The sequence below is a fragment of the Chiloscyllium plagiosum genome, chromosome 24 (genome assembly GCF_004010195.1).
Source record: "Chiloscyllium plagiosum isolate BGI_BamShark_2017 chromosome 24, ASM401019v2, whole genome shotgun sequence".
Lineage (NCBI taxonomy): Eukaryota > Metazoa > Chordata > Chondrichthyes > Orectolobiformes > Hemiscylliidae > Chiloscyllium > Chiloscyllium plagiosum.
Genome location: NC_057733.1, coordinates 7,102,967 through 7,126,235, shown reverse-complemented (window position 1 = coordinate 7,126,235; position 23,269 = coordinate 7,102,967). Strand labels below are relative to the sequence as shown.

At 41.6% G+C, this 23,269-nt stretch overlaps 1 protein-coding gene across 6 annotated transcripts in view; it reads right to left on the bottom strand.

Moving 5' to 3' along the window:
• Nucleotides 1-23,269, bottom strand: part of spata20 (spermatogenesis associated 20) — a 551,333-nt gene that overhangs the window by 246,994 nt on the left and 281,070 nt on the right. For all 6 annotated transcript variants that reach the window (XM_043714382.1, XM_043714383.1, XM_043714384.1 and 3 more), the window contains one exon: nt 3,032-3,200. In XM_043714382.1, coding sequence (XP_043570317.1) covers nt 3,032-3,200 — 169 coding nt within the window. The remainder of the gene's footprint in view (nt 1-3,031; nt 3,201-23,269) is intronic.

Below are 23,269 nucleotides of genomic sequence, written 5' to 3'. Positions count from 1 at the left end.
TCAGTTCTGGAAAGCTGCTCGGCATGACGAGTTAGGTCGAAGGGCCTTCTTCCATGCTGTATACCTCTATGATTATTCGACTCTCTCTCAACAGTACACGAACAAATTACTCAATATTCACCTAATTGCTATTCACAGTATCCTGAACGCAACAGTCGTTACATTTTCAAACAGAAAAAGTCACCACCATTTAAAAAATATGGCAGCATAGTGATGATTCCACCACAGATTAATTTCAAACTTCACTTTCAAAACCTTAGTTCTCTAGCCTTTGGCTCTCCATTACCACAACATTTCTGCAGCTACTGATTTACTTAGCATTACTCCTTATCCAGCTTTGATATATTTGTCCCCATTAAAATTATCTCTTTCTTTCACTCTTACCTTTCAGTCTGGTACAGCAGTCATGTCCACTCACATTAAACCAAAGATGTAGATATTGTAACAAAAGGTGTGAGAAAGGTGTGTTAGCTTTTATTTGTAGAGGGATTGAGTTTTGGAGCCATGAGGTCATGGTGCAGCTGTACAAAACTCTGGTGCAGCCACACTTGGAGTATTGCGTATAGTTCTGGTCACTGTATTATAGGAAGGATGTGGAAGCATTGGAAAAGGTTCAGAGGAGATTTACCAGCTTGTTGCCTGGTATGGAGGGAAGGTTTTACAAGGAAAGGCTGAGAGACTTAAGACTGCTTTCATTAGAAAGAAGAAGGTTGAGAGGCGACTTAATTGAGACGTATAAGATAATCAGAGGGTTAAATCTGGTGGACAGTGGGAGCCTTTTTTCCTCAGATGGTGATGGCTAGTACAAGGGGATATAGCTTTAAATTGAGAGGTGATAGATATAGGACAAATGTCAGAGATAGTTTCTTTACTCAGAGTAGTAGGAGCGTGGAACAGCCTGCCTGCAACACAGTAGACTCACCAACTTTAAGGGCATTTAAATGGTCATTGGATAGATATATAGATGAAAATGGAATAGTGTAGGTTAGGTGGGTTCACAGGTCGGCACAACATACAGAGCCGAAGGGCCTGTACTGTGCTGTATTGTTCTATGTTCTAAATATATTATCATTTTCAGAATTTGGATTATTGCAAAAAGAAAGGCATGTTGATATGGGCTAGTACTGAGAAGGATTTTCTTTTTTAAAATGTACAGAAAGTAGTTTTCGAAAGTAGTCTAAAATTGCCAGTTCCAAGAAGACATGTGACTAGAATAAGATGTCTATATTTCATGGTTTCTGACAGACAGTGTACGCACGATAGGCTATTTATTTTGGCTTCAAAGTAGACAACTCAGAGTTCAGTTGAAAGGAATCACATGTGGGGAAACAAGGTTTAGTTTTCCCCCTTAGAACATAGAACATAGAAGAATACAGCGCAATTATGGTCACTATCCCCAAAGTGCTCACCTACCTCTAATTCTAACACCTGGCCTGGTTCGTTACCCAGAACCAAATCCAGTATGTTGGATTTGTATCTATGAGGAAGAACCCTTGTAGGATTCTTCCTCATAGATACTGCTGTCATCACCTCGCTTCTCAAAAAGCCAACCTTTCATAGAGATATAGAGATGTTCAGCATAGAAAAAGATCCTTCAGTCCAACTTGTCCATGCTGACCAGATATCCTAATCCTAATCTTACAAAGTACCATCACACTTTCAACCTCCCTTTCCTGTTCCTTGGTATTTAACATCTTGCCATCCCTAAAATAGTCACTGCCTTTACCAGAACTTCATGTCTGAATCTCTCTTATCAGGTTTCGGAGTCTGCCAGAGCACCAAATCACCTCTTATCAAAGTCACACATCTCATCTTATTTTGACAGAAGTCATCTATTTTGAACTGTCTATAGTCTGTGACATAGTTCATCACACCATTCTCTTTCAAGGGAGGGGCATAGATAGGGTAGACGGAAAGAGGTTTTTTATCTTGATGGAGAGATCAATGACCAGGGACATAGATTTAAAGGAGCCGAGGATTTAGAGGAGATAGAAGAAAAATAAATCACCCAGAAAGTGGTGAGAATCAGGAATTACCTGCCTGAAAGGGTGTAGAGGATGGAACACTCATAACAGTTAAGCAGTATTTAGTATTTTAACATTTAATAAGTATTTGTACATTTGCAATGCCAAGGTATACAAGGCTGTACAAATGTGTAAAATGGGACCTGAATAGTTGGGTGCTTGTTTGCGGCCAGTGCAGACTTGATAGGCTGAAACACCTTTTTTCTGTGCTGTAGATCTCTATGACTCTGATTCTAACCCTTCTCCGTTATCCTGCAGCTGGGGAGGTCTGTTCTCACCTAGTTCCATTCTCATCTATCTCAGCATGCTCAAAGAATCATTTTCCAATGGTGTCACTTCCTGGTCCTATACGGTTTCAATCCTGGACCCACTTCTAGATCTCATCTAAATGCTGCCCTATTGATGATATTAGCTGAAGTCAACTCGAAATTTCTGCCTCTGTGACCTCTCAACTTGCCTACTCTAAAGCAAGTCTGGCTGATGTACCATATTCTATCCACCAAATCTCTGAGGTCGTCCAAAAGTCTCCTGCTTGTGTTTTAAGCCAAAACAAGTTCCATTCTACTCATTATTCACCGATTTACACTTGCTCCCTGTACATACTGTCAGATTATAATATTTTAATCCTGGTTTTCAAAATCTCTCCATGGCCTTTCCCCTCCTTATCTCTATAATAACCACCAAACATATAATCCTCTGAGATACTTGCACTCCTTAGTTCTGACCTCTTTGCAATTCCAAACATAATTGCTCCACCACTGATGTCCGTGCCTACATTTATCCAGGCCCCAACCTCTCCCCCTCGCTTTCTGTTAACATACAATTACCTCTTTAACCAATCTTTTAGTCAACTAACCTAAAATCACCTTTGTACCTCAGTGTCATACTGTGTTTTAAAATTCTCCCAATGAAGAACCTGGGACATTTCATTTCTTTCAAGACATAATATATGTTGGCATCATTTGGGAGGGTTGGGGGCATACCATTTCTGAGTGACAGTTACTTACGTCTGCTCCACCGCACATTCATCTCCGCGGTAGCAGCTACGCAAGAGTCGACCGCTGCTGGAGTCGAACATGTGCTCCCTCAGGAAGCCAGCAGCCTGTAATGCGCGTTGAATGTAACCCTTCTCCCCAAGAACTGCACCCACTCGAGCGAAACCAGAGATCATGAGACCTGTAGCAGGGATAATAACAACCAATGATCCATGGTTAATCAATCAAATACAGGATCCACCAGGTGACTGGGATTGTCCTCTGTAGAGTAAACAGAGACTTTATTAGGAGTTTCAAAATTTGTGAATTGATCAGAGCCAGCAAGGGAGAAAGCAACTCCAGGAGGGTCAACAACCAGAGACATGGGCAGCATGGTGACTCAGGGGTTAGCACTGCTGCCTCACTGCACCAGGTACCCAGGTACAATTCCAGCCTCGGGCAACTGTGTGTGGAGTTTGCACATTCTCCTGTGTCTGTGAGGGTTTCCTCTGGGTGCTCCAGTTTCCTCCCACAATCCAAAGATGTGCAGATTAGGTGAATTGACCATGCTAAATTGTCCATAGTGTTCAGAGATGTGTAGATTAGATGCATTAGTCAGGAGTAAATATAAGATAATAGGGTAGGGGAATGGGTCAGGGTAGATTACTCTTCGGAGGGTGGATGTGGACTTGTTGGGCTGAAGGGTCTGTTTCCACACGGTAGGGATTCTATGACAGCTTCTTTTATGCACAGCTAGTTGCCGTTGTCAGGAATGCCTGAGAGGCGGGTGGATTGAGATAAAATACTATCTCTCAAGTGGAAACTGGATAAATAACATAGAACATAACATAGATACCCTACAGTGTGGAAACAGACCATTTGGCCCAACAAGTCCACACCGACTCTCCGAAGAATATCCCACCCACACCCATTCCCCTGCCCTATTACTCTACATTTCCTCTAACTAATGCACCTAATGTACACATCCCTGAACACTATGGACAATTTAGCATGGCCAATTCACCTAACCTGCACATCGTTGGACTGCGGGAAGAAACCAGAACACCCAGAGGAAACCCACGCAGACACAGGGAGAATATGCAAACTCCACACAGACAATTGCCTAAGGCTGGAATCAAACTCGGTTCCCTGGCACTGTGAGGCAGCAGTGCTAACCACTGAGCCACCAAGCCATCCACCTGAAGAAGAAATACTCGAGAAGAAAAATGCCCACTTCAGAGCAGTGAAAGGGGCAGAAATCTGAGTAAAGACAGTTAAACTTGGAATCATGGCGTCTTAGAGATGTACAACTCATCCATGCCGACCAGATATCCCAACCTAATCAAGACCCACTTGCCAGCATGTGGCCTATATCCCTCCAAAACCTTCCTATCCATATACCCATCCAAGTGCCTTTTAAATGTTGCAATTGTACCAGCCTCCATCACTTCCTCTGGTACCTCATTCCATACACTCACTACCCTCTGCGTGAACCAGTTGCCCCTAGGTCTTTTATATCTTTCTCCTCTCACCCTAAACCTCTAGTTCTGGACTTCCCCACCCCAGGTAAAAGACATTGTATGTTTATCCAATCTATGCCTTTCATGATTTTATAAACCTCTATAAGGTTACCTCTCAGCCTCCAACGCTCAAGGGAAAACAGCCACAGCCTATTCAACCTCTCCCTATAGCTCAAATCGTCCAACCTTGGCAACATCCTTGAAAGGGTTCAGAAAAGACCTACAAGTTTTGCAACATCCTTCCAATAGGAAGGTGACCAGAACTGCACACAATATTCCAAAAGTAGTCTAACCAACGTCCTGTACAGCCACAACATGACCTCCCAACTCCTGTACTCAATGCTCCGACCAATAAAGGAAAGCATACCAAACGCCTTCTTCGCTATCCTGTCTACCTGCGTCTCCACTTTCAAGGAAGTATGAACCTGCACTCCAAGGTCTCTTTGTTTAGCAACACTCCCTAAGACCTTACCATTAAGTGTAAAAGTCCTGTTAAGATTTGATTTCCCAAAATGCTTCACCTTGCATTTATCTAAATTAAACCCTGCCTGTCACTTCTCAGCCCATTGGCCCATCTGGTCTAGATCCTGTTGTAATCTGAGATAACCTTCTTCACTGTCCACTACACCTCCAATTTTGCTGTCGTCTGCAAACTTACTAACAATACCTCCTATGTTCAGATCCAAATAATTTATAGAAATGATGAAAAGTAGTAGACCCAGCACCAAGCCTTTTGGCACTCCACTGGTCACAGGCCTCCAGTCTGAAAATCAACCCTCCATTACCACCCTGTATCCAAATGGCTAGTTCTCCCTGTATTCCATGAGATCTAACCTGAGTTATACAAAAAATAGCCATAGATTTGTTAAGTGACAACACATTTGAGACAGCATTAACATGAATTACAGGACATAGTGAGAAAGCAGGAATGTGTGGCTAATCTATGAAAATTAGAATTAATCACTCTTTCCTATGACCAACTATTCATAAACCCTGAATCCGCAAACGCCCTCTTAAATCCCCTCAGATAAAACACACATCGCTCTTGTTCATACACTGGCACCCACACTTAAACTAATTGTTCAAGTAACTTCAAGTTCTTCGAGCTGTACTGACTTGAAATGTTAATCTTTTGGGGTCTGCTCCATTTACAGCAATGCTGCTCTTTCAACTTTGCTCTATAAAGAGATAACAACCTTTAAAGGAAATCTATTGTGCTCAATGTTGTGCATATTTAAAAATTGAAAATTAACATTCCCTGATAGTTCATTTGATGAATGGTCTGCCCCAGTCAAAACAAAGACTCCCATTTATAGTTATTTTAAATCAATCTTTTCACAAGTGAAATACCGCCAAGGCAGGTAGAACTTGAACCTGGACCTTCTGGCCAAGATATAGGGGCACTACCACTGCACCACAGAGTCCAACGTCATGACCATGGAACATCTTGAAGCACAACTCCCAAGTACTTCTAAAGTGCCAGCATTTTCGTAAAGTAAGAAATAACTAGCTAATTTGCACAGGGCAAGATTCGACATATAAAAGCACAAATGTTATTATCTGGGATAATCAAGAAACCATTTGTGACCATTGTTTTTACATTGGAAAAGGTAATTACTGCTGTTTCCAATCATTTAACATCTGACAGGTCTGTAACCAATATCAGCTGTTTCCAACTGGGGAAAGCCAAGCAGCTACGACCAAATGTTTTCAACTGCCCCATGTATCATTGATGGCTGCTTCAAACATTTCAATGTGTGTTTTTTTAAGTCATGTAGGTCCAGGTGTAAAGATTGACCAGCATACCAAGGAAGACTGTTTGTTCTTTTTCAAAACAATGAAATAGTACCTTCAATGATCACCTGAGAGGATACACCTGAGGGCTCCATTTCACGTTATCTAGAAGAAGTTCAGTAGTATACCGCAAATTCGGTCTGGATTTTGTGATCAAGATTCTTAAGTGACACTTGATCTCATGACCTTATGACTTAGAGATGAGAGTGCAACCAAGTCAGGGAACTAAGTCACCCAGAATTATTATACCTTAAATGATGCCACCTTCTCTGTCCTCATGATAGAATTCATATGCCCACCCGAGCCTATTTAAAATCACTGACAGAAGGCTCAGCATTGACCCTTGCTACAGTCAACTAACACAATGACACCAAGAGTGGGGCTCTTTGGTATTGTCCCTCATCAACTGTGAGAAAGTGACAATAGTTAGGCTGACAGGAACAGAAGTGGAACAGCACAGGCTTACATGTGAAGCTCAAAAGTTGAGGTGTCAGTCCACTGCCTCTGTAGAAGGTCAGTAGCACCAGGGCTGGAAAGGGAGAAAACACCATAGAAAATAAATTTTTCTTGTGAAAGAAAAGCACTAATACTGAATGGTAAATCGATGTTTTTTGTACATTGTTTAATTTGAAGGTTAGATCTGGAGAGATAAAACCCAATCAAAATCGCACCGCTCAGCTGTTGTTAATGACCTTCAGAGACCAAGGTGTGCTGGAGAATTGAATAAAATCTTTAACAAGTAAAAAAAATCAAATCAGTGAAAGGAGGATCTTAGCTACAACACCTGGGCCATGTGCTGGCCATGAGTGCTCAGAATTAGGTCTTAAGTTTTTTTTATTCAATTGAGAGATGTTGGCATCATTGACTGGGCTAGCATTTATTGCTTGTCCCTCGTTGCTCGAGGTAGCGGTAAACCAATTTCTTGAACCGCTGCAGTCCACACACTGTAGGTAAACTCTCAATACCCTGAGAGGGGGAATTCCAGGATTCTGACTCAGCAACAGTGAAGGAAAAGTGATATATTTTGAAGTCAGGATAGTGAGTGGCTTGGAGAATTTCAAGTGGTGATGTTCCCATATATCTGCTGCCCTTCTCCTTCAAGATGGAAGTAATTGTCTATGAATTGTGATCTGTGAATTTCTGTAGATTGTACACACTGATGCTATTGAGCTTCAGTGATAGAGGGAGTGGATGCTCGAGGAGATAGTGTCAATCAAGCGGGCTGCTTTGTCCTGGATGATGTCAAACTTCCTGAGAGTTGTTGGAGCTGCACCCATCCTGGCAAGTGAGGAATAATCCTTCACATTCCTGACATATGCCTTGTAAATGGTGGACAGGCTTTCGGGAATCAAGAAGTGAGTTATTCATTACAGTATTCCTATCCTCTGACTTGCTCTTGTAGCCACTGTGTTTATAAGGTGAGTCTACTTCAGTTTCTGGTCAATGGTAATCCCAAGAATGTTGATAGTGGGAGATTCAGATTGTCTCTTGTTGGACACGGGCATTGCTTGGCATTTGTGGGGCACAAATGTTACATGCCACTTTTCAGCCCATGTCCGCTTTTGTCCAGATCTTTTGCATTTGAACATTGACTGCTTCAGTGTCTGAGGAGTCGCAAATGATGCTGAACATTATACAATCATCAGCAAACAACCCCACTTCTCACCTTATGATGGAGGGAAGGTCATTGACAAAATAACTGAAGATGGTTAGGCCGAGGACACTACCCTAAGGAACTCATGCAGAGATGCCCTGGAACAGTGATGACTAATCTCCAATAACTTCCTATGTGCCAGGTATGACTCCAACCAGTAGAGAGTTTTCCCCCTGATACCCATTAATTCCAACTTTGTTCGCTCTCTTTAATGACACTCAGTCAAATGTGACCTTGAAGCCAAGGGCCGTCACTCTCACCTCATCTCTGGAATTCAGCCCTTTTGTCCATGTTTGAACCAAGGCTGTAATGAGGTCAGGAGCTGAGTGGCGCTGGCACAACTCAAACTGGGTATCAGACAGCAGGTTATTGCTGAGCAGATGCTGCTTCATAGCACTGTTGATGACACCTTCCATCATTTTACTGATGATCAAGTGTAGACTGGTGAGGCAGTAATTGGACGGGTTGGATTAGTCCTGCTTTTTGTGTCCAGGACATACTTGGGCAACTTTCCACATTGTTGGGTAGATCCCAGTGTTGTAACTGTATTGGAGCAGTTTAGGATTTCTTTCTCACTGGTTTGTCATGATTGTTTTGTGTTACTGCTACCTGATTGGCAGATAAACCCTAAGCAGAATACAAAGAGCTGTTAAGATATTAGTCAGAAATTTGGTTGACACGACTTCATCCCAATCCACAGACAAAAGGCAAGTACACCTCAAATGAGTGCATACACACACACATGACAGTCACAAAAATTGGTCTTTGCAAACACTTTTTTTTTTCTCTGAACAGAGCTTCAGCTGTTCAGATTGACAACTCCTTGTAGCTTTCTTTAAGAAACCTGCAAACAATTCAAGATTACTACTCAAAACCAGGAAGCCAAATCCCCTAATGTCTGCCCACGTGTCACAGTGTCTTGGCAGCATTCAGACAGTTCAAGGCAAGGGGAATATGCTTGAAGAGAGTTGGCAATATTAAAGCAAACAAAACCTTTGTCAACAGTTTCTGCCCCATGATCATAATTGATATTCAAGATCATTATTTCATCTCTCTCTCTCAAATTCACTTGCTCCCAGGAACTGCCTCAAAAAAAGGAATCAACATTATTTTAAGAGGTACCCTTGACGCCATCCAACTATTTCTCATTAATGAATCTTAATTGCTCTCTTACCTTTTACAACTGTGGTATACTGCTTCTCTTAGATTGAGCCCTTCACTTGGGATTACTTTAGTCAATTAAGCTATGCTCACTCATTTGGCTAACCTTTAGTCCAATGGGATTGCTGAGAACATCTTAGAATGCGGACAGGGTATTATGGATACTGAACACTGGGCAGACTAATTTAAGGACTAGAAGCCAAAAACATGGAAGAAGAATTACAGCAGATCAATTTGAAAGTAGGGAGAGAGAGGATGCAATTCTGAGGGATTTGTGCAGCAGGGGAAGGTGAGACAGTGGAATTTAGAAAGAGGAAAGCTGATGAAAATTTATTTAGGCACAGAGATGAAGTGGAAGAATCTCAGAAGAACAAAGGTGAGAAGAAAGCACCAGAGGGCATGGCAGCTGAGAAAATGACAAGTGGCACAGTAAAGAGGATTGGAGAATGAGAAATAATCAATATTAGAATGGAGATATTTGAGAACAAGGACACAGGCTGAGGGAGATGGCAACAGAAGACTTAAACAAGAAAGAAGGCTCTCTGTTGAGATTTTAAGGCAACAGTTAACACATCTGTTAGTAGAACACTGCTATTGATTTTTCCAGATTTAATTCTCCCTTTTAAGTAAGTGGGTCGAAAAAAAGTGTAACAACAGAAAGGCCTTGTTTTATTTTGGATACATGTGCGTTCAATATAAAATACCAATGGTCAGGTTAGACAGAAATTAAAATTTAAATAAATTCCAGTCAAGAAATTTTAATTGATAAAGCTATTACATAGACACTGTAAAGGCAGAAAAGCAGACTCTGTTCACTTAAAATTTGAAAACTAAAGGGTTTGCCTAAAGATGATTGGGGCAGGTGTTATATATTATGGAGTTAGGGAGCAAAATAAAGAGAGCAAAAGGTAAAACACAAAATGCTGGCAACACTCAGCAGGACATGCAGCATCTGTGTAGAGAAAAACAGAGTTTACATTTTAGATCACTGATTGCTAATTAAGACTTAACAGATGTGCATGCTGCCATGGCAGCACAATCAAATGAGTGTTGAAATGATAACTACGCATTTGGTAATTTGTGGGATATGAGAGTCATGGTGCAAAGATTGGTGTTAGTATACATACTTTGTCATCAAGGAGCTGACCAGTCAAACATATTGACTTCAGCACTCTAAGATATTTTGAATTTCCTAATTTAAAAATGTTTAAGGTGTAAGTATTGCCAAGTGAAAATTGGCAATTATTTTCAATAATAAGTAGGTTTGATAAATTTCTGAAAACCTCACAGTTGAAGCAGTCAGCCTCTTTGTTTAGGAGTGACTTATAAGCAAAATCATAATCCTCTTAAAAGAATAGGAAAAGCATTACTCTGTCTCTAGCCTGTACTATCTTGAGCTGGTGTTTATTTAACGCTAACTATGAGGAGAAAATAAAGGTGAATGGAAAGCTTTTGCAGCATGATGCTTGACAGCGCATTGAAACAGCACTGTGAGGTTCTTTGTTACCAGTGAAAGCAATAGCTTTTTCTAAAGTCAATAACATCGAACAATAGTATTCATCGCAGATCTGCAAATTAAAGTTGTCTCCTTGTGCAAGCTAAACTCTGAATCTCTTTCATAATGAGACGAAGCTTGCTGTCATTCCAAAGGCAACACAAACAAATCAGCAATCCTAGTACAACAACAACTTGCAGTTATATAGCTGCTTACATCAATATATTGGCAACAGCGTAGTTAATCTGTCGCAAAGCACTTCACAAAAACATGAACAAATAAAAGGTGACACAGACAAAAACTTGGAGGGGGAGGAAAGTTTTAGGGAGTGTCTTAAAAGAAGAGAGGTGTAGAAGACTGGAAAGGTTAGGGAGGTAATTCCAGACAATGAGCTTAGGCAGCTGAAGACATAGCTTCCAATGCTGGAGCAATTAAAATAGGAAGAGCTGAGAACAGAGATCTTGGAAGGTTTAGGGGCTGCAGAAAGGAAACTGGGAGCAAGAACAACCTTTGGGATCTTTCCAAGAGGCACGTTTAGGCATCTTTGAAATCCATTTACTCACAGTGGTATTAACATGCCCTTCAGTGCTGATCATCTCTCCATTTCCAAGGTGCATGGCACTGAGGGAGCAATGTGAGGGATGAGGGGGAAGGGGGCTTGGGAGGTGTTGAGAGAATGTTGAGAGCAGTTAAAAAACTGCTGATTTACAAAGAGAAAGACATTATTTTGCACCATTCAATCATGTTGTAGAAATATAATTAGTAACAAGGACATTGAGGAAGAGAATAAAATTCAACTTGTGATGTTATTAAGCATGTAACCCTTCACCCCTTGGGCGCCTAGAACATGAATCTCAAAGTCCCTTTGCTAATTATTTCCAAAATATTAATAGGCCCCAGCAGCAATCTGATGCAAGAAGTCAAACAGCAACTGCAAGTCAAACATTAATGAGGGCTGCAAGCTTTACTAATATTAAGCAGAGGACAGCTTGAAATTAGAATCAGGCAAATCTTACTGCCAACAGCAAGAAGAGTATCGCGATTAGATTTTCAAAGGTATGCTCTAAATAGAATGATTCACGCCATGCCTAATTCAGCAATGAAGGCCAGGATACCCCAAAACACTTCTCAATCAACAAAGCAGCCACTGCTGTTGTGTAGCAAATGTGGCAACCAATTTGGACATAGCAAGATCTGATAGAGACCAGATAATATTTTTTTAGTGATGTTGGTGAGGGAGATATATTAGCTCGGACACCAGACAGGTTTCCCTGGATCATGGAATCTTTCATATCTATTTGTAAGGGAAGGTGGAGTTAAATATCCCACTGAAAGGCACCATCTCTGACAGTGCAGCCCCTTCTCAATAGAACACAGAACAGCACAGCACGGGAACAGGCCCTTCAGCCAATCTTGTCTGTGTCAAACATAATTCTATTCTTAACTAATTCCATTTGCCTGCACATGGTCCATTATTCTCTGCATGCTTCATGCATCTGTCTAAATGCCTCTTCAACTTTGCTGTTGTAGTTTGTCAACAAAGACCCGAGCACAAAGTCTCTGAGCACAAGGTTTATGGGCGGCATGGTGGCACAGTGGTTAGCACTGCGCCAGAGACCCAGGTTCAATTCCCGCCTCAGACTGACTGTGTGGAGTTTGTACGTTCTCCCCGTGTCTGCGTGGATTTCCTCCGGGTGCTCTGGTTTCCTCCCACAGTCCAAAGATGTGCAGGTCAGGTGAATTGGCCATGCTAAATTGCCCGTAGTGTTAGGTAAGGGGTAAATGTAGGGGTAGAGGTGGGTGACGCTTCGGCTGGTCGGTGTGGACTTGTTGGGCCGAAGGGCATGTTTCCACACTGTAAGTAATCTAATCTAATCTAAAGATTTGAAATCACCACCTCCTGACTCAAAAACTATCAAAGTGAGGAAGTTTGACACTGGATGAGGGAGGTTTGATTTGTACCATAAAGGGTAACTGTTTGAAGTTCAACTAAAAGTAGTATCAGGGGCAACATTTCATAGCCATGTACATATTAGGTCAGCTTACAACACATATATCCACTCTTCCCTTTTGTGGTCATGGGAGGTTTCTTGGCAATATTTGACCCGAGTAGCTACAGACTTACCAAGTCACTGAAAGGAAGAACTTGCATTTATTCCGCACCTTTTACAACATTCCAAAGCACCAACATCCTATGAAGTTCTTTTTGAAGTTTTAATATAGGGAAACACAGCAACTAATTTGCACACAAGGACCTACACAAGTTCCCACGAAGAACAATATGAAAATGACTTGGATCTGTTTTACTGATATTGGTTCGGCACACTGTTGACAACTTCTAGTTGCTCTTCAAAATAGTGCTATGGAATCTTTCACATCCAAATTGGAAGGCTAACAAGGCATTGATTTATCTTTTATCCAACAGACCACACTAACCTCTGATGGTGCAGCACTCCTTCAGTACTACACTGGATAGATTTTGTGCTCAATGAAAAGAATGGAGTGGCACTTAAACCCACAATCTTCAAACTCAAAGGTGAGTGTTCTACCTACTGGCTCGGAGCTGACACCTTTCTTTATTCTTTGCTGGAACAGGTGCAAAAAATATTTACAAGGATGTTATTGAGACTAGATGGCTTGATTTATAGGGGGGGGAGAATGGATAGATTGGGACATTTTTCCCCGTGGAACATAGGAGGCTGAGCGATATAGAGGTTTATAAATAGCCCAGGTCTTTTCCCCAGGGTAGGGAGTGCAAAACTAGAGGGCATAGGTTTAAGGTGAGAGGGGAAGATTTAAAAAGAACCTAAGGGGCAACTTTTTCACACAGAGGATGGTGCGTGCTTGAAACAAGCTGCCAGAGGAAGCGGTGGAGGCTGGTACAATTACAACATTTAAGACATTTGGACAGGTACAGGAACAGGAAAGGTTTAGAGGGATAGAGGACCAATTCAGTTTAGGAAATCTGGTCATCATTGACGAGTTGGGCTGAAGGGTCTGTTTCAATGCTGTCTAACTCTATGACTTGACATTACTGCAAACACATCAGAACAAGCATAAAACAGAATATCATTATCACAAGAGGTGACACAGGCTCAAACACTAGAAAGGCAAACTTAAGAGTGATGCCATGTTAACCATGCAAAGTATGATCTACATAGAGATAGATGTCTGGGGAGGATACGAGGATGAAAAAAGCCTGCTAAACATCTGTAGTGGAAAGACTACATTTATTGGGACTGATGAACTGTAATACATCACATGGCATTCCTCTTTATAGTGTGGGATCAATCATCCAGTCCTGTGACACATCTCCAGCACATGAAAGAAAATCAGGAGAAGCATTTTGTTAGAATTAATCATGTAATGAAACTGTTGCAATAGGACATAGTACAGGCCGTTCTGCCCTCTATGTTGTGCCAACCTTTTATTCTACTCGAAGATCAGGTTAACGTACATATCCTACATTGTACCATCATCCATGTGCTTATCCAAAAGTTGCTTAAATGTCCCTTACATATGTCTCTACTACCATTGCTGGCAGTGCATTCCACCACTCTCTGTGTAAAGAACCTACACCTGACATCTCCCTTAATCCTTCCTCCAGTCACCTTAAAATTATGCACCCTCGTGATAGCCATTTCTGCCGTAGGAAAAAGTCTCTGGCTATCCACTCTATCCATGCCTCTCATCATCTTGTACATCTCTCATCCTTCTTCGCTCCAATGAGAAAAGCCCCAGCTCCCTCAATGTTACTTCAGACAATATTGTCTTAAGTCCTGAAAATATTTAGTGGCTCTCTTCCCGATCTCATATGATTTATAAAATGGTTACTAATTCTTGACTGATCTGTAATGAATTTATAAAATTAATCTGGTGCAAGGTGCAATGATTTTTTAAATTATCATTTAAACCCTGATGCCTTGTTTTTAAACATTAACTGATCCAAGCCTAATCTGTTATGACTTTTTAAAATGAGTATAAATTCTAATCTGGTCTTCTTAGATTTAGAAATGATGAGTACATGAATGGGAAGAGTTGAGAGGAATATGGGCCAAATGCTGACAAATTGGACTAACTTGGGATATCTGGTCAGCAGGGACAAGTTAGACCGAAGAGGCTGTTTCCATACTGTACAACTCTAGGACTCTAAATGATTCTATCTCATCTAGAACAACTTGCAAATAGCTAATTGTTCCAATCTCTTGTGACTCAATAAAAAGTTGCTTATTTCTTGCCTGATCAGTGTTTTATTATAAATGAACTACAGGTGCTTATTGCTTTTTGCCACAGGCTTTGCTGCCATCTGCAGGTTTATATAAAATTAAAATCTTTGCAGAAAACTGCAGTGTAGGATCCAGAAGATATGAATGTCAACAGAAGGTCAGCTATCAAACTATCCACATAAATTCCATCACACTCTGCTTTTTTTCAAAACCTTTCACATTTTTCATGAAAAAGTATTTAACTAATTGCCTCTGAGATTATGAAGCCATATGCCCCATTACAGCATATCAGTTCATCTGGCATTTTTTTCCAGATGAAATGTCTGCATGAGCTATGTGCTGGACGCTAGTGAAGTCAGACACTAAGAGTTTAGAGACATTTAACAAGTCCCGTAACAACAATCAAGGAATAGCAGCAAATTCTTCTGGTACTCTTGCCAAGACTTTTCACTCATCCAACACCACCAAGAACAGATTCTTTGATCATTTAACTCTTTGTATGTACAAAACAGTTTCCACATTTCTGAATGTGGCAGTTCCAAGTGTTGATTTAATTGTTACGTTACTAGACCAGTAACCCAAAGATCTGGATTCGTAATTAAGAGAACTTGAGCCCCATTCATAAGTTAATCATCACTCGTTGAACAAAAACTACTGAAACAAAGATGTGCATTCATATAAGCGCCATTTCTGTCCTCAAAATGCTTCACAACAATGAGATACTTTTAACGTACACCATTGTGTACTTTGGAAATGCAACAGCCAACTTGTACATAGCAAACTCTCACAAACAGCAATGTGATAATGACCAAAATAATGTTTTAGTGAGGTTAGTTGTGAGATAAAGCTTGGCCAGGAAAAACTTCCTTGCAGCCCTTGGGAAAAATACGATGCAATCCCTTGCATTTGATATTTCCACACCCTTGCACTCAGTTGTCAACCTTGACTGTGCCCTCATGTCCCTGGAGTGGGCCCTCATCTCATGACCTTCTAGCTTAAAGGCAAGAGTGCTGGCACTAAGTTGGAATTAATACATTGTATGAACCTTTTGATAAGAAATTAAACATTTAGATTAGATTAGATTAGATTACTTACAGTGTGGAAACAGGCCCTTCGACCCAACAAGTCCACACACGCAGACACGGGGAGAACGTGCAAACTCCACACAGTCAGTCGCCTGAAGCGGGAATTGAACCCGGGTCTCTGGCGCTGTGAGGCAGCAGTGCTAACCACTGTGCCACCGTGCCGCCCATGGTAATGAGCTAGGATCTTCCCTCCTGTGCAAATACATCATACATTCGTATGCAAGCCTTTGGCAACGGAATAACACTTTCAGTCACTGAAATGGCTGTCAGGTAACTTACAAAGCAACACGGCATTTGAATATCCTACAGCTGAAGTATCATTAATTTTCTTTATTGGCAAGACTTTGAACACTGAGTATCTAATGCAGGTCAGAAAATTTCACAATTTTCAAGTTACACTTTTATGTTCCCTATGTGATGGATGTTAACATTAAGTTAAATGTTTTCAAACTAATTAGTCCTAATTCCCTACTCTTTGTCCACAAACCTGTAAATGTATTCCCTTTCAATATTTCATGAATTTCTTTTTGAAAGCGACTGCTGAATCTGCCCTCCAAACGTTTAGCTAGCACATACCAGATTACAACAACTCACTTGGCTTTTTTTCCCCCACTCAGATCTCCTACAGTTCTTTGGCCATATACTTCCTTTCTCATCAACTGAGATTTCCCCATAACTGTGGTTGACAGGGCCCTCAGTGGTGTCCGGCCCACCTCCCACATTTCTGCGCTCACTCCTCCCCACTTTCCCAGACTAACAATAGGGATTCCCTTGTCCACACTTGCCATTCACTAGTCTCCGTACTCATCATCCTCTGCCACTTCCAGCAGGATGCTGCCACCAAACACACCTTGTCTCCCCTCCACTATCAGCATTCTGCAGGGACCACTCCCTCCGTTGTACCCTGGTCCATTCCTCTAGCACTCCAAACACTTTCTCACTCCCACGGCACGTTCCCATGCAATCGCAGATGGTGATTCCCATTCGCCTCTTTCCTGTCCAAGGCCCCAAATGCATCTTCCACGTGAAACAACATTTTAGTTATATTTCTTTCGACCCAGTCTATAACATTCACAGCTTTACATTTCTTTTACAATGGCAAGACCAAAGGCTGCCTGGGTGCTTCGCAGAACATCTCCATTCTGTCTGTTCTCAAGTTGCTTGCCATTTCAATAAACCAATGGTAACATTTCTGACCTGGGCCTACTGCAATGTTCCAACAAAGCACAATGCAAGCTTGAGAAACAACACCACATTTTCAGTTTAGACTCTTTATAGCCTCTAGGACTCAATACTGAATTGCACAACTTTGGAGTCTGACCACATGATATTTGCCTTTCATTTTTCTCACATTCTGTCCCCTCTCTGAACCATGGTTGTGTCTCATTTGCGCCTTGTTATTTTGCTCCCATTCTCTCCCTTTCACACTTTATTTTACATCCATTTTACTTCGCTATTTCTCTTTCACACAATTAGCAACCATTTCAGTTTTTGCATTGGACCTCCATACTGCTCGTTAAACACGTCCCTTCTGTCAGAAGTATAAAAATCACCATTTTCAAACACTTTTCAGTTCTGAAGGACATCATACCAGACTCAAAACATTAACTCTGCTTTTCTCTGCACAGATGCTGCTCAATCTGCTGGGTTTCTTCAACATTTTCTGAATTTGTTTTAAATCTGTGTCCTCTTGTTATCAACCTTCCTGTCAGTGCAAACAGTTTTTTTTCCCATTTACTCTGATAGAACTGCTTATAACGTAGAACATCTATTAAGTCTCCTCTTAAATAGCTCTGCTCAACATTGAACAATTCTCTGGTCTAACATCTCTACTAAACACTCCAAGATCAGTGAAAGCAGAGATTGGGTATAAAGTAAAATATACATATTCATTTTTTTTAAGGAATCCCAGGACAGGCGTAGCATATCTTTGATATGTTATAGAACGATACTCCCTCAAAGCTCTACACAGTTCAATACAGGCTTTGGTTTCACAATTTTTAAACATTTACTACATCAGCCACTTTCTCACTGATCTCATTATAGGGCACAATGGTAGTGTCACTGAACAAACAATCCAGAGGGCCAGCTGAATACTTTGGGAACACGGGTTTAAATTCCACCTCGGCACCTGGTGGAATTTAAATTTAATTAACAAAATTGAAAACCTAAAGCCAGTATCAATAATGGTTAGAGACAAAAAAAACCGCAGACACTGGAATCCAAGCAGGAGGCTGGAAGAACACAGCAAGCCAAGCAGCATCGTGTGGGGGAGATGTCAACATTTCAAATGTAACGCTTCTTCAGTAATGTGGCAAAATTATTAATTGCTGTAAAAATCCAACTCCTGTAACTCTTGCCTTTTATAGAAAAAAATCTGCTGTTCAGACAGCAATGTGGTTGGCTTATAACTGGCCTCTGAAATTGCTGAGCAAGCCACTCAGAACAAGGGAACGAAGATGGACAACAAGTGTTGTCCTTTCCAGTGGTGTTCACATTCTGTTGAAGAATAAAATACACATTCTTAACTTTACATCAGTTTGATATTGTGGGAAGATGCCCACAAGTAGCTTAAGTGAGAATTACTAGACTCATTTTGGATCCATGTCGCTAGCAACTCTCTGGGGTCTGGGCTGCCTGGAATCCAGGCCTTCAGAGGTAAAAGTCAAAACCAAGTCTACTGCTTAAATTGTGAGCGACACAGCTCAGTTGATGATACTCATGACTCAGTGGTGAGTGTATGTGGGATCCAACCTAATACCAGATATGTGAATACATTAGTTCAGGTGGACATATAGGGAGTGCTTCATTGTCAGAGATGCTGTCTTGTGTTTGTTTTAAATCTGGTTATTGACCTTCCAAACAGGAAATAAAAGCATGAATCTAAGCGGATCTATCTAGCTCCCAGGTGTCCTGGCCAAACTTGTTCTCAATCAATATCTCCAAAAATAATTCACATGGTCATTGATCTCATTTTTGTTTGTGGACTTGCTGATTGCAGAAGAAGAAACTTATTGACTATCAAGTGCCCTGGAAAGAAGGACACAATATAAATGCAAGTTATTCCTTCCTCAAAAACATGTAAAATGGATAAGTATTGGTCTGTCTTTCATAGATGGAGGACTGGAAAAAATTGTGGCTGTAAGAGCTGCTCCTTTTTCTGAGGTATTTTAGGTGTTGGAGGTGATTTCCTCGAATTCCAGAAGCAGCAATTACTGTTTTATATGCTGTTGCATTGTTTTGGAACTTGGGGAACTAAGATCAAAACAACACCATTTTTACAAGGAGGAAGACAGGGAAAAGGCAGCAATCACATGGTCAGAAGGGAGCAAGAGAAAAAGAGACCTACACTGCTAACTGACACAGTAGTGAATCTGCACAGTTACTGCTTTTGCTGTTTGAGTTCATGTATCACTGGACATCAGAGTGCGTCTAGGAAAAACGAGCAAACAGCAAAATTCACTGCTGAACCTGGAGGAACTGGTGTGGGCGAGCTCTGAGCAGAGGAACAGATAAATCCTTATTTTTTTAATGTGTAACCTTGCTCTAAGTCTACAGTAGTGAGTAGAGTGAGTTATTTCTTGATTATACATTTTATTGAGATCTGTCTGTTGATTAAATTTTAAAAATATAAACCATAAGTACCAAGTTAGCCTGGAGCACAGTTTTTTTTAACAATAAAATGTCGGTGCTATTTTCTGGATCTATAGATTGTGAAGGAACAGAGATGACTTTTAATAGAGTGATGTGCTCTTCCTGTCGAATATGGGAGTTTAGGGAGAATTTCCATGTCACTGATGATTATGTCTGCCAGAAGTGTTTTTGGTTATGAATCCTAATATATTGCATGGATCATTTGGAGCAGCAGTTAGAGGCAATAAGGAATTTACAAGAGCTAGGAGGTATGACGGAAGGTAGTTATAGGAAGGGAGAAAAGCAGCAGATACAGTCAGGTAGATGGGTTAACTCCAGGAAAAATAAGAGGGGTAGGTAGGTAGTAGAGGAGTCTTCTCTGGTTATCACCATTTCAAATACGATGGACTCTCAGGTGAATGTAGCATGAACGGCCACGTTTCTGGTATCAAGACTGGCTCCAATGTACTGAGGGGTACATCGGGTTCCAAGCAATCGACTGTGATAGGGGACTCTCTAGTCAGAGGCACAGATAGACGTTTCTGTGGCCAGCAGTGAAAATCAGTATAGGGTATTGCCTCCCTAGTGCCATGATCAAGCATCTCTCAGAGAGGGTGCAGAATGTTCTCAAGAGGGAGAGGGACCAGCAGGAGGTCAGTGCACAGATTGGACCTAACGACATAGGAAGGGAAAAGGATGAAATTCTGAAGGGAGAATATGGAAAGTTAGGCAGGAATTTAAAAAGGGGATCCTCGAGAGTAGTAATATCTGGATTATTCCCGGTGCTACGAGCTAGTGTGGATAGGAATAGGAGAATAGAGCAGATAAATATGTGGCTGAAGAGCTGGTGCAGAGGAGGAGGGTTCACATTTTTGGATTATTAGCATCTCTTCTGGGATAGAGGTGACCTGTACAAAAAGGACGGATTGCCCTAAATTGAAATGGAACTAATATACTGGCAGGGAAATTTGCTAGAGCTGTTTGGGAGGATATGAACTAGTAGGTGGGGATGGGACCCAGGGAAATAGTGAGGAAAGAGATCAATTTGAGAGTGGTACAGTTGGGAAAAGGAGCAAGTCAAACAGACAGGGCTAGCAGGAACATTGCAGAGAACAAGGTAGAACTGATAACTTAAACTGCATTTACTTCAGTGCAAGAGGCCTAACAGGGAAGGCAGATGAACTCAGGGCATGGTTAGGAACATGGGACTGGGATAGCATAGCAATTACAGAAACATGGCTCAGGGATGGACAGAACTGTAGCTTAAGGTTCAAGGTTGCAAATGCTACAGGAAGGACAGAAAGGGAAGCAAGAGAGGAGGGGTGTGGTGTTTTTCATAAGGGATAGCATTACTGGGGAGGATATTCCAGGGAGGATATGTTCGCCGAGCTGGAAGTTTTTGTTGCAAACGTTTCGTCCCCTGGCTAGGCGACATCATCAGTGCTTGGGAGCCTCCTGCGAAGGGAGGATATTCCTGGGAGTACATCCAGGGATGTTATTTGGGTGGAACTGAGAAATCAGAAAGGGATGATCACCTTATTAGGATTGAATTATCGACCCCCTAATAGTCAGAGGGAAATTGAGAAACAAATTTGTAAGGTGATTTCAGTTATCTATAAGAATAATACAGTGGTTACGTTGGGGATTTTAACTTTCCAAACATAGATTGGGCCAATAGTGTTAAGGGTTAAATGGAGAGGAATTTGTTAAGTATGTACAACAACATTTTCTGATTCAGTATGTGGATGAACTTACTAGAGAAGGTGCAAAACTTGACCTACTCTTGGGACATAAGGCAGGGCAGATGACTCAGGTGTCAGTGGGGGAGCACTTCTGTGGACATGGAAGATATAGAATGTAGGAAAATAGATGGTGACATCTTGAAAATTATCCATATTACAGAGGTGATGGTGCTTGAAAAAGCATATGTCTTGAAAAGCATAAAAGTGGATAAATCCTCAGGACCTAATCAGGTGTAACCTAGAACTCTGTGGGAAGCTAGAGAAGTGATTCCTGGGCCCCTTGCTGAGATATTTGTATCATCGATAGTCACAGGTGAAGTGCCGGAAGACTAGAGATTGGCTAACACGGTGCCAATATTTAAGAAAGGTGGCAAGGAAAAGCCAGGGAACCATAGACCAGTGAACCTGACATTGGTGGTGGGCAAGTTGTTGAAGGGAATCCTGAAGGACAGGATTTAGATGTATTTGTAAAGGGAAGGACCGATTAGGGATAGTCAGCATGGTTTTGTGCGTGGGAAATCATTTCTCACAAACTTGATTGGGTTTTTTGATGAAGTAACAAAGGGGATTGATGAGGACAGAGCGGTAGATGTGATCTATATGGACATCAGTAAGGCATTCGACAAGGTTCCTAATGGGAAAGTGGTTAGCAAGATTAGATCTCATGGAATACAGGGAGAACTAGCCATTTGGATAGGGAACTGGCTCAAAGGTAGAAGACAGAGGGTGGCAATGGAGGGTTGTTTTTCAGACTGGAGACCTGTGACCAGTGGAGTGCCACAGGGATCAGTGCTGAGTCCACTGCTTTTAGTCATTTACATAAATGATTTGGATGCAAACATAAGAGGTACAGTTAGTAAGTTTGCAGATGACACCAAAATTGAAGATGTAGTGGACAGCAAAGAAGGTTAGCTCAGAGTACAACGGGATCTTGATCAGATGGGCCAATAGACTGAGGAGTGACAGATGGAGTTTAATTTAGATAAATGCGAGATTCTGCATTTTGGAAAAGCAAATCAAAGCAGGACTTATACACTTAATTAGATTTAGATTAGATTCCCTACAGTGTGGAAAGGCCCATCGGCCCAACCAGTCCACACCAATCCTCCGAAGAGTAACCCACCCAGACCCATTTCCCTCTGACTAATTCATCTAACACTAAGGGCAATTTAGCATGGCCAATTCACCTGACCTGCACATCTTTGGTAAAGTCCTGGGGAGTGCTGCTGAACAAAGAGACCTTGAATTGCAGATTCACAGCTCCTTGAAAGTGTAGTCACAAACAGTTTGGATAGTGAAGGCAGCATTAGTATGCTTCCCTTTATTGGTCAGAGCATTGTGTATCGGAGTTGGGAGGCCACATTGCCGCTGTACAGCACATTGATTAAATTCCCTACAGTATGGAAACAGGTCCTTCGGCCCAGCAAGTTCACAGTGACCCTCCGAAAAGTAACCCACTCAGACCCATTCCCCAACCCTGTATTTACCCTTGACCTTGACCCTAACACTATGGGCAATTTAGCATGGCCAATTCACCTGACCTTCACATCTTTAAATTGTGGGAGGAAACTGGAGCACCCAGAGGAAACCCACGCAGCCACAGGGAGAATGTGCAAACTCCACACAGTCGCCTGAGGCGGGAATCGAACCAGAGTCCCTGGCGTTGTGAGGCAGCAGTGTTAACCACTGAGCCACCATGCCACCCCAAACTGGTTAGGTCACTTTTGGAATATTGTGTGCAATTCTGGTCTCCTTCCCATCAGAAAGATGTTGTGAAACTTGAAAGGGTTCAGAAATGATTTAGAAGGCTATTGCAAGGGTTGTAAAATTTGAGGTATAGGGAGAGGCTGAATAAACTGGGCTGTTTTGCCTGGAGTGTCGGAGGCTGAGGGGTTACAGCTTACAGAGATTTATAAAATCATGAGGGGCATGGATAGGATAAACAGACAAGGTCTTTTCCC